The sequence below is a fragment of the Streptopelia decaocto genome (assembly GCF_964273445.1).
Source record: "Streptopelia decaocto genome assembly, chromosome: 2".
In the NCBI taxonomy this organism is placed as follows: Eukaryota; Metazoa; Chordata; class Aves; order Columbiformes; family Columbidae; genus Streptopelia; species Streptopelia decaocto.
Window position 1 is genome coordinate 50,192,784 of NC_138655.1, and position 12,512 is coordinate 50,205,295.

Genomic DNA, 12,512 nt, shown 5'->3' on the forward strand with positions numbered 1-12,512 from the left:
TAAAACAACTGGCTTTTTGTACCAGTAATGATCTTTGGCCCAAGTGGACTCTTCTGAAGACCATTCAAGCTGGAAATTATTTATCAATATTTACAAAGAGAAGTGAAAAAAATATGTATACCGTGAAATAAACTGTCCAAATAATTTTTTCCAGAAGATTCAAGGAGCAGTGCAGCGCACGAGTGCACCTCCATAGCAGAATGTGCTGCCCTTCAGGCCCCTCAGCAGCAGCTCAGTTGAGTATTTTTCCTGGGGCAACACTGTGCTATGCAGCCAGGGAACTGATGCAGACCATGGCATTTACAAGGCTGTAAAGAATCTGCGTTAGCTTAAGTTTGCATGGTGATCGCTGAACTGTGTAGGTGTATACAAAGCACCTACCTATCTGTCATGGTTTAAGGCGAGCTGGTGATCACAACCATGATAACCACTCACTCACCCCCCATCCGCAAATAGGGGAGAGAATTGAAAGGGAAGGGAGAAGCTCATGGACTGAGATAAATACAGTTTAATAAAATAAAAAAATAATACATCTAAAACAGAAAATAGAATAAAAAATAAAAGCTACTCAATGCACACCAAGCAGCCAGTCCTGGGCAGAGAGAGCAGCCTGGTCCCGAACAGATGATCCCAGAGAGAGAACAGATTAAAAACGCAGAAAGGCCCACAGGCCTCTGCAAAACTGCAGGATGGTAAAAGACTGAACTAAAGTAACTCCCAAACAGAATTCCACCAAAATAGACCAGGTCTCCATCTCTGTTCTCCTAGCCAGAAAATCCAACTCTCCTTAAATATGAAGCATGACGCTAATGGGTTGGAATACTCTTATTGATCAGTCTGGATGTCAGTCAAGCTCTGGCCCACTTCCTCCATGCCTCACACCTGTGGGCAGAGCTCAGAAAGACCTTGGCCCCCAGACAACAACTAATACAACAACAAGCTCTTGCATTCTTTTTGTTTCAACTCAAAGACACTTGAAAAATATTTGGAAAAACACATTAATTCTGTTCTGGGGTGTTATCTTTTTGTTCTCAAACTAAATCCAAACAACAACCGTGCTAGCTACGAAAAATAAAAGTCTCTGACTGCATAGAGAAAATTAACTCACTTTCAGTCAAACCAGCACAGTATCTGACAAGACTTCATCCTACAGAAGCATCTGACTTCACACAAAGTCAAATAATTTACTCTTAGCAGTCATCTTTCTATATTCTTTACTAAAGAATTGAAATAATTAGCCTAAATAAAGATGAAAAAAGAAAGTGGTTTTATTTAGGTTCTTTTAAAGCATTGAAGAATCTCCCTCCGTAATGCCTGCTATCCAGTGACTCCCCTTTTTGATGTGTAGTTTCTCTGACTTCAATTATCATAATTCTGTATACACAACTTGCACTTGCCCATACAGGTATGTGTTTACATTTATTACTAGTCATTATGTTTGACCAAAGATAGTGGATGGAACAACAGGTGTCCTTTGGGCTTGCTTGTGTCAATGAAGCATGAGGTTTACATCAGAGCTGCCGGTGCTGCTCCGTAGTAACCCACACTGTACGTTGCAGCCTCATCTAAGTGTTCCTGCTCCAGCAGGGGGATTGGACTAGATGATCTTTTGAGGTCCCTTCCAACCCCTAACACTCTATGATTCTGTGTTTCCAGGTCAGTGTGTCTACGCTGTGTTAGCCTAATAGCAAGCTGTTGGGAAAGACGAATAAGCAAGGAAAGAATGATTTGAGATAAGAAACTTCCAAGTAAACTGGTGGTGGTGAAGAAATAACATCTGAGCTACTAACCATGAATAATCTTACTGCCAGTCTCCTGCAAGCATAACTATTTGTTTTACAGGTCAACAGGTTTTTAACTAAGCAGATAAAAATACTCATTTTTGTCCAGTGACTCTTAAGCTACTGTGGAGAAGCATGTGCAGTTACATACAACGAGAAGAAGGAGCCTTCCAGTCTCCCATCCCAGGTGTTGATGGCTGCCATTTTGGTAAGACAAGCAACCCTCTCAATTTTATAGTTATCTCCCATGAGATGCTGCAAACCCTCTGGCCAGGTTGAGAGACACTTTGGCTTGAGGCAAATAGTCACAGTATTCACCCTTTGTCAGGGGCAGCTGGAGCAGAGAACTCTGCTCACACAGAATGCAGCAGACACGGCTGATGCTTCAGCATCTGTAGCTCAGTATCTCCCCTGAGAATGGAAGAATTAATTCCACCTCAGGGAAAGTGAAAGCTTGAGTCCTCAGACCAGAGAGGAACTCCCGGAGAAACCACCAAAAAAATCAAGGATGCAGTTTACCCTTAGACCTTGACACCAACCTGTGCGGTGGGATTGATGTCCATATACTGGTGGCACTGCTCACAGTGATGGAATGTATTGTAAGCTGCATATTTGGTCAGCATCATGGACACAGTCTCCCTTTTCTTAGGTTCCTCTGATTTTGTTTCTTTGCTTGTTTCTGTGTACAAAGAAAAGAAATAACAACAATTTTATGAGTGTTAAAAAGACACAGACTGTGATTCTGTTATCAGTTGTAAAGAACACACAAATTGGTTTCTTCCGTATCATTTTGGAGACCAATGGCTCTTGTGAACTCCTGTGTTCATCTGAACCCATAAAAACTGGTTCTTTATTAGAAAGTATTCCTAAAAACTTTTACTTACCTTGTTTTACTCTCGAGAGTTGTTCCGTGTATACAGGACTTATAGTTCTGTACTTGGGGTCATGTACACTCAGGTCAAAAGACATTTTGCTGAAGATCTCAATGTCTGGCCAGTGGTCATTGCTAGACTGAGTAATTTCACTGTTTTCTGTATGATCTGCAAAAATACAGCTCAGGTAAGCAGTATCAGATACCCACTGAATGGTGTTTATGTGATGTTTGCTGATTTATAATTGCATGGAAACTCACACAGGTGCACACACACACACATACACAGAGACATCCTTGAACATCATAAATATTATCAAAATTGAAATTATAATCCACACAAAGCCACTTCAAAGAAATGGCAGTTCCCTCGAAACTGTGTGCAAGCAAAAGAGGCTCATATGTATCTGCTCTGCTCCTCATCAAGCTGCTCAGGTATAATTCACTCTGGTTTAAGCACAAAATTCTCAAATGAACGGTCCTATCTGTGCAGAAGATGCAGGTGTAGTCTCAGGCCTCTCTGCGGTGGAGTAAGGAGCACTGGGTAAACAAGAAGCAAAAGTACCCAAAAGGAGAAGGATGAAAGCAAGGAGAAAGAGGCTGTATAAAGTTATGAACTAGTAGCTGGTGGTACATGACAAAAGCAGTAAAAGACACATTTCTGTTAGAGAATGGGATGTGGCCAGCAAGGATCAACTGGAATGAACTTACTTTGATCCAAGAGAGATAAGTCTGAAGTAGAAAATCAAGTGTAAGTAATGGGAACATTAGAAAGTGCCGAAGAAAAAAACCTTGGACTGCAGCTTGAACATGAGTCAATTCTGTTCAAAATGAGATGGCAAAACACACAAAAGTAGGCACATGACTGAGGTTACTGATTTTAGAAAAGCAAATTCAGGTGAAATGAACATTGGGTCTACAGACAAGCACATGCCTGCCCTACGCAGCCTGACCCGACAGGACATGAGCCAGCAGCAGGTGAGAGGCCACCAACCTCACTGGCACCGCATCAGGCTCAAAGGAACACATGCTGCCAGTGAAGGGAAGGGTTGTTAGTATGTCCATACAGACGAATCCTGAGAAAGCTCCCTCTGTACGCCAGCCAGCCTGAGAAAACCAGGGAGTTGCCTATGAATGAGACTTGGACTTCTTGGTTGCGAAATAACCAGTAACCAGCACTTCAAGCAAAATAAAAACACCAGAAGGAAAGGCCTTCAGAGGCACCACGTCAAAAAGGACGCTAAGAACAAAGTCCATGAGGAATGGCAAAAGCTCACCAGTGGATGAAGTTTTGTCTTAAAAGTCAACAAGTGTGAGATAAAATAAGCTTTGCCAGATGTCAAGCTGAGGTAGACCTCAGAAAAGTGCGTGAAACCAATTTTTTTTTTGCTATATCACCTGACCTTTTTTTCATTTTCTTTTTACTTTGACGATTACATTTTCAAGGGAATAAAAAGTTTACTATAAGTCAAGGTGGAAACTAAACTCTAAAAGCTTGATACACACTCTAAATAGAGAAAGAATGATCTCCGTGACAGTTTTCTAAAAGAAAAGGCATACTGATTTCCATGTAAGCATAGCACATATATTATCACCATTTAAGAGGAGACACAGTAGCCTATAGAGCTCTAGGTTCATTATTTTGACCTTGGTAATATCCAAAACTTGGGAAGGGTGAAGGAAATAATTAAAGATGTTGAAGTAAATGAAAAATGTAATAAAATGCAACATGGGTTTACCAAAGAAATCTGTTACTTTCATTATACAGCTATGATATATCTATTTCTCTGAACAAAGGATATGCAACGCCATGTTATTCTTTTGGACTTTAGTATTTGATATGATACTATGTGCCAAATTATTAATACATCTGAAGAAATGGAGACAGTGAATGGTCTGTAAATTGAAAAAGTTGATTAAACAGAAGACAGCAGCATGTAACATTGTAAGCATTAAGGTAGATGGAGACTATCAATGACATTAAAAGATCAGGAGAGGGGCATCTTGCTTAATATTTTCACTGATGTCATCAACTCAAAAAAAAAAGTTGGCTTAAGTTTGCTGGTGGCACATTCTAAGAGTCATTGTCAGTATGGAGAAGGAATAGAAGATCATCCAGAAAGAACTCAGTGCTCTCAATGATGGATGGTATTTAACAGAAAAAGTACAAGTCACACGTACAATCAAAGACTAATAACAAGTATTTCTGTAGCAGGTTGGGAGCACTTTGGTTGGAAATGACCAAGTTGCAAAGGAACAAGTGATGTATCAGTGCCAGTGAACTGGGAGAATGGGAAAGGTCAATACAATCACAGAGTTCACCAGTCACAGGCCTTTTTGTGGGGGCAGGGGAATACACGAGCTGTTGTATGCTGGGCTGGTTAAACATGCTGCAGAATACACATTCTGTTCTGGTCACCCATGTAACAGAACGATAAACTGAATATAAATGTGCAGGCAAGAGCTGCTGAACCGATAAGCAGAATAAAGAGCCTGTGACTTGTGAGGATCCTGTAAGAAGATCCAGGTGACACACATAAATGCTGAGAGGGGGTAAGGTTGTTGCCTGACTACACCATAGAAACAAACATCAAAGAAGAGAAAGAGTATTTTAATTTAAAATTAATATTTTCTTTGGTCCCAAAGAGAATGTTGATAATTGGGACAGGAACAAATTTGGGTTGGAGAACAAAATATTTTCAATCATCAGAGCGCTGGGGCTCTGGAATAGCATTCCAATAGAAGGAGTGGGAGCAAAACAGCCACAACCAAAAACCCCAAACAAACCCAAACTGCTCTTCTGCTGGAGCTTCACACATTCCTGGCAGGGGTGTGACATGTTGCTGTCATTACAATAGGCCAGATGGCATGATGCAGAAGTTCTTTTACGTTTTGATACTTCATCCTACTTTTCTGGGGTATTTCAGTTCAAATAATGAGAGAATAATAGCCCCCAAAAGCTCCAAATCAACGGATTTTTTTTTTAAATTTAATAGCACTTTCTGAGCAGATAGAGAAGCTAGTCTCTTCAAAGGTTTCACAACAACTACATTTTCAGGATGCAAGTTTAACAGTCATGAGATTTACGCATCACAGAGTTATTTTCATTGGAAAACCACAGTTATGTAAAGGCCATCCTGAAGAGGACTTGTTTCTAAAAGGGTTTGTGCATCTCAAGGCAAAGTGCTGCCACAGCAGTTAATGGATCTGTGAGATCTGACACATGAGTGCAAATCCAAAGAGGCTCCCTCTCCCATTTTTCCTCAGCATAAGAACTGCAGACAGAAGACAGTCTGGTATCTAACTTATACTGAAGCATAAATGATAGTGCTGTTTTGTCCAGAAACAAAATGTTCTGAAAAGTCTTGTCTGCTTAGAAGCAGTAAGTGCTTAAAAACTAGCAAGGAGACATAACATTGGCAGATGTTGCCCATTTACAGTTTTGTGTTCACTTTCATTTTAGTGCTATCCAAATGTATCAATCCAAAATACAATCAATAGTTCTCAGCTGAGCCCAGTATAAAATTTAAATTTTTATCCCTCTATATTTAAATATATGCAGACACCTAGAGTAAGTCTAGCTATACACAAGTGGACAGGACAAGCGATAAGTGTAATTTCTAGTCTTTCCATGACCCTAAAAATTTGTCACTGCTGAATAATACATAACAGAGGCTCTTTATATGCATATTAAGAATGAATACTAAATACTTACTGGCATTAATCTCTTCTTCATCGTACACATCTACTTCCAGCAAGCGGATCAGCATGCGGAAGAGAATCCTCAGGAACTGCAAGTATGAGCCAGTCTTTCCCACCTGAGCCAGAGACAGAAAAAAATCCAAACCCCAACTCAGACTCATATGAAGGAAGGATGGATATGTTTCATATAAATGCCTTTGGCTTTATCCCATTCTAGCTCTGCATGAAAATATAACGTGACAAAATATTCCCCATTGTGCCGAACAGTATTACAAAATTGATCTGTGAGCAAAACCTGGCCCACAGCCTCTATTGCTTTTGTAGGCAGGGAGACTGGCAGCTTCTCCACTGATACGCTCACAGCAGTTGTATGCCCAGTGCCATCCACACATATTTCATTGTGGTGCTTCACGACATGGTTTAGTGGTGGACTTGGCAGTGTTGGGTTAACACTTGGACTTGATGATCTTCAAGGCCTTTTCCAACACAAACAACTCTACAATTCTACTATTTAGGCTACAACATGACACACAGCATCATCCTTCCTCTCCTTACCCCTTCCAGCATGGACTTAACCTTAAAATTTGACTGATTTTTGACCTCAAAATACAACGCTGCGTGCAGCCCTTCAGGGGGCCTTTGCAGTACGATCCCCAGTCCTTGTCATAGGTCCTCTCATCCTGCTAATAAGGCAAGAGGAAGGAACTGTTCTCTTACTTGCGGTGGTCCTGTCAAAAGCAGCCGCCTGGGGTGAAAACTCCTCGTGCCAGACGTCTCACCCTGATTGCTGAAGTCCGCGTGGTGCTGTCGGGCCGTTGTCCACTGCCGGTAGTAGAGAGACTGCTCCTCGCTGCTCATGTCCTTGTGAAGCAGAGGCCTCAGAGAGCTCAGCCAAGACACATCAGCATGAGGAAGGAGGGAAGAGGAGGAAGGCAAATTCCCACTCTTTTGCGAGCTCAGGAGGCAGTAGGCGGCTTTTGACAGGATGACAATACGTGGCAGAGCAGCACGGAGGGACTTGCTGTCTTTGGCTGAATGGGCAGGCCACCGAAATGTCTGAGAGACCGAAGATAGCGATGATGATAGTTTTGAAGTGGTGCTACTCGCCATCTGGTTACCCAGGGAGTCGCATTCTTGTTTCAGGGTCTCTCCGGCTGTGAAACTGGGGTAAGTTCCCTCATCAACTGAGCTGTGAGCCACAGTCTGAAAGTTCAGTGACGGTGCTTGCTTCTGAGACTTGTCTGCAGCACTTGAGGAGCTCACACCATTGTCTGCCAGGGAACCTGGCGAAATAAAGAACAGGCAATGAAGAGATACTGGCCGACAAAAAAATGCAAAGAAATCATTAACTTACTTCATCTATGGGACAATCTTAACCTTCAAATACTTTGTTCAATGAATACTGCTGGGCAAACTCATCATGTGGCTTAGGTCAGTGTTTCGCCATTTTAAAATAAATCATTGACACCCATCTGTCCCTCTTGCTCTAGAGGCAACAGCCCCCTTCTGTTCAGGTTCAGAATCCAAACACGAGTGTCCTAACCCCAAATGACTGCTAAGTTCTGTATATTAGCTACCATTCCCCACCTGGGATTTGGAATTTGATGGTACAACCTTCTGAAATTCAAGTATAAGACACCACCATATAGGTAGATAAATCTGACACTCCTTCCTATGGGGAACAGAGCATTCATTTCACTGCAGCCTTAATGTGAACTGGGATATGCTCCCTCCTCCATACCAGTCTGGTGTACAGTAAAGGTTCAGTTCAGCTGTCTCATTCCCTCAAACTCACAGGGAAAAAAAGGGAGGGATCCAGAAGTGTCTGAGGAATGCAAGGAAGGGAAGGCCTGGTGGGAGATGATGCTCCATAAACACCTGAAGAGGTAGGGGAAGACCCTGCCATTCTGTTGCTGTTGGCAAGGAGGCAAAGATCTACCCCTCACAGTCACAGAGCACTTTTCTTTTCCTAAAATTTTATACTATCTATTTCTACTCTGATTTTTAAGATATTTTTCAGGATCTGCCAAATTAAATTAGCAACAAATGTGAAATGTAAGTTTAAAAATAAAATTCACAAGGGACAGTTAGCTATGACATACCATCCTCCCACTGCAACACCATCCTCTTTTAGCTGTACACAGGAAAATTGCTCACTGTGGAAAGAATCTGCTACCAACATTTCGTTGCCTAGCTTGCAGCAGGACACTGCTAAGCAACCCACATCCCAGTGTTTGCATTCAAATCCCAATGACGCAGGAATTAACACTTCTTTCTCAGAACAACATCAGAGTAACTGACCTGAGGTTCCAGTGACAGCGCTGCTATTGCTCTGGGGTCGGTCCAAGTCTATCAACAGCTCATCGGAGTCGTTCTCGCTCCCATTAGCCTTCTCGTGCTCCTTCTCACTAAGGTCAAGAGCTACAATAGGCCCTCGAATCGCCTCCTTCGAGATGTAGCAGCACGCCAGGCCTACTTCTTGCTCTAATGCAGTCCGAGTTAAGTAGCTTGAGTCAATTAGTCGAAGGTCACAATATTTCAACGACCTAGAATAACCAACCCAAGAAAAAAGAAAGCTTTGTTTTCTCTGACTTTGAAGAATGCTCCCTATCTTTAATTGCTTATTAAATATTCATGAACAACTTTATTAGCCAGTAAACATAAAATAATTTTAAAATACCCAGCCCACCAGTTATTCTCCTTGGTACTTTGCACAGACATTCTTTGACCCACGCAATACAGTAGCTTTACTTTTCACAAACCACACCTTCCAAAATTTTAAACTGTTCCCAAACAAAGTCTAAAATACTTTTTTTTTCACGTGTGTGAAAAATAGCCAGATGGTATCAAACCACTTATCAGCCCCCCAGCTTATCTAAACATGTTAGACAACAGCCATATTGCAAGAGCAATAACAGCACCTGGGGAAAGTTTCTCCTAGTGGGTCCTTGCCAGTTAGAATAACAATGCAAGGTAGACCTTCCAAATCCTGATAGGTGCGAGGGATCCAGTCATCCTGCTCGTTTCCCCTCCAAGCCTGTGAACAGAGAAACTTCCAGTCACATTTAAATGACACCTTCCAAACCTCCACCTGTTGGTTTTTTTTCCAGTTCCTACTTCTTCTTTGTACAGCGAGTTTGCTTTACCCCACAGCCAACAGGAAAGAGACCTTAGGTACAGGCATGCATTTTTTTCTGGTAGCAAAGCGTTAGCCAAGCATTCAATGCACAGAAAAAGGATGCACAGCATATGTTACTCAGTGCTGGACGCATACACTTGGTGTGGTATTAGTGTGGCCTGTCAGAGAAGAATGCAGTTGAGGCCTTCGATTTGAAGCTGGCACAGGTGGAAGTTATTTGAAATTAACGTAAAGCCAAAGAAACCTTCAAGCGGAGTACAAAAGTGATTCTATGATCCTCAAGTATTTGCTTAATTATTCTATTTAATGAAAGATCATATGAAAGAAAAAAAATTCCCTTTCACAGGAGGTAATCCCAAAAGAAAGGACTCCTTGCCTACAGCCTACTAAGGTCCAAGACCATAAAACTGTACCATTTTCCTGTAACACTGGAAAGGCTGGTGGCATCAGTTCCATGTTCTAAAGCCCTTCAGACCCCTTGGTTCAGCAGAGCTTACTGAACCTGGCTGAGCCCATTTGTGTTCTCTGCATTGGATGCAACCTCCTGAAAATATTGCTCTATCTTGAGCAACACCACCTTTCTTGCTGTGTTGCACGGTGCCCAGACTTCCAGATGATAGAGGCAGTATCTGATCAAGATGGGCCTGAGCACCCTACAGCAGCTGTTAAAAGGAAGTAAAGCTGAAAGATTCAGAGCCGCTTACTTCGAAAGGAAAGAAGCCATTCTATCTCTACAAACACTGCAAAGCTGAAATGCAAAAATGCAGGCTCATAGGTTCTTAGGGACACGGTTTGGAGGTGGGCTTGGCAGTGCTGGGTTAACAGTTGGACTTGATGATCTTAAAGGTGTTTTCCAACTAAAATGACTCTATGATTCCTGTCAATATGCTATGGATACCACCAGGAAAAATGACAGCAGAGACTTCACATTTCCACACTGATCAGACACTAAGGAAGTTAAGCCCTTGTATTTAGAGAATCACCAAGTATTTGAGCAACAGCATATCACCCTGTTGGAGAAAGGTTTTCCTTCTGTCTTATTAATAACAGACAACATCAGTTCTGGAGAAGACTCTTATCTAGCTGAGGCACAGAATGTACTTTACTGAGCCATGACAGCAAGCTCAACCACTCAAACTCCTCATTAAAAATAATACATAGATATAGATATTACTCTTCTCAGCAGAGATGTGCAAGACAAGACACAACTCTCTTGACAAAACAAGACTTCTTGCAAGGCATGCTTTCCACAAAGCTTTTAGAAGAACCCTATCTTGAATTCTCTTTTGGTTCTTCTAGTCTCAACCCGTACCGTCGACCTGTTCTCTCGTTACCCTTCCTCCTTCCCAGAAAAGTCATATTTTGTAAGTAATCTCCTCTGACTGGTGAAGGGGATCGAAAAGGAGGACTCACTGCTGGACCAGTGACTCAGCATGCCTTTTGTCCTTTTGAAAACCTCCACCAAAAAAACCCCTATGATTATTTTGTTCTTAGCTTCGGAAGAGCATGATTCGAAGTAATATTCCCCTTTTCTGCTATGGCTCTATTCTCTTTCCCCAGTACCCTCCCAGAGAGAGATTTTCTGGCTCAGCAGGGTTAGTCTGGCTGTGTGTTATCCTGCCTCTCCAGTGACAGAAGTTTCTGCGAAAGTGCATGGCTAGAAAATGAAATAGGGGAAGACAAATACAAAGCTCATTTTCTTTGCACTATCCTAAGGACCTAAAAAGAATCCTGAGTGTCTGGTGCTTTAAGCCATTAACCTGCATACAGAAGATGTATTTCTTGACCATCTTATTCAGAAGGGGCAAAGAGCTACATCCCTCTGGGCTTCTCATGTCTGAATGCATCCCGAGAGGTTTGAATCTTGTTACACTTAGAGGGTATGCCATGACACCATGCCTGATCAACAGAATCACAGAATAATTTAGGTTGGAAGGGACCTTCAAAGGGCATCCAGTCCAACCCCCTGCAATGAGCAGGGACATCTTCAACTAGATCAGGTTGCTCAGAGCCCTGTCCAGCCTGGCGTGGAATGTCTCCAGGGATGGGGCATCTACCACCTCTCTGGGCAACCTGGGCCAGTGTTTGACCACCCCATTTCAAAAAATTTCTTCCTCATGTCTAGCCTGAATGTCCCTTCCTTCAGTTTAAAACAATTACCCCTTGTCTTATAACAACAGGCCCTGCTAAAACCATTTATTTATTTTCCATTTCTGCTTTTGTTCTGTACCTCTGGGTATACCATCCCCCTTGAAGCCTGGCTCCCTGATGGAGAGGACTGACCTGTCTGGCTGGCCAGAGGGCTGGCGTGACAGGGAGGGGAATGGTCCAGCTACCAGCACTGCAGAGGCAGCTGCCACCCCCTGCCCCGCTACAGCACCACACACTCTGCTTAGGGAGAGGCTAAATTAAGTCAAACTTTTCATCTGGGGTCACAACAGCCATAAATTTTCCCTCCCTGGCCCTGAAAAAGGTTAAGATGAAGTCTAATCTTCCCTGCAATCAACAGCAGTTATTGGTGGGACCAGCATTTTGATCAGTTCCTCACTTGCTCTAGTCCTCCAGCTTCAGTTCTCCACATAACATCAGGAGAAAAGCCAAGCAGCAGAGAGATTACATCAAAATTGTTTGCAATAAACTAGACTCAATGGTAGCATGGCTGATGAATTTTATAATGGGAACCAGTTGCAGAAACATATGCTCACACCATTTCAGATACCCCGTGTTACAGCTGCCCAGGACAAGACTCACAGGCAAGCTTCATTGTTCTGGAGCACCACTGGGATAACCCACCTAAGAAGACAACACAGGCTTATCTTTGGGCAAATGAACTCCCCTCCTCACTCCCTTCTGATGCAAGGAAAGAAAAAAGTCCAGAATTCTACACCTTTGTTTACTCCAAAAACGTTTCTTATGTTGTAGGGGAGAGCAATAAGAAAAATAAGCTTTTTCATTCTCTGCCTGATCAAAATTCCTCTATTCCAGATGAACGGCTACATATTCTCCTGCAACAGCTTCA

The 12,512-nt window shown here is 42.4% G+C and overlaps 1 protein-coding gene across 1 annotated transcript in view; it reads right to left on the bottom strand.

The window, feature by feature from the left end:
- GREB1L (GREB1 like retinoic acid receptor coactivator) overlaps positions 1 to 12,512 on the bottom strand; it is a 142,690-nt gene that overhangs the window by 11,118 nt on the left and 119,060 nt on the right. The window contains exons 21-26 of the mRNA XM_082046953.1: positions 9,276 to 9,391; positions 8,656 to 8,900; positions 7,072 to 7,637; positions 6,368 to 6,470; positions 2,666 to 2,821; positions 2,321 to 2,460 (exon numbers count right to left, since the gene is read on the bottom strand). Of these exons, the coding sequence (XP_081903079.1) occupies positions 2,321 to 2,460; positions 2,666 to 2,821; positions 6,368 to 6,470; positions 7,072 to 7,637; positions 8,656 to 8,900; positions 9,276 to 9,391 (1,326 nt within the window). The remainder of the gene's footprint in view (positions 1 to 2,320; positions 2,461 to 2,665; positions 2,822 to 6,367; positions 6,471 to 7,071; positions 7,638 to 8,655; positions 8,901 to 9,275; positions 9,392 to 12,512) is intronic.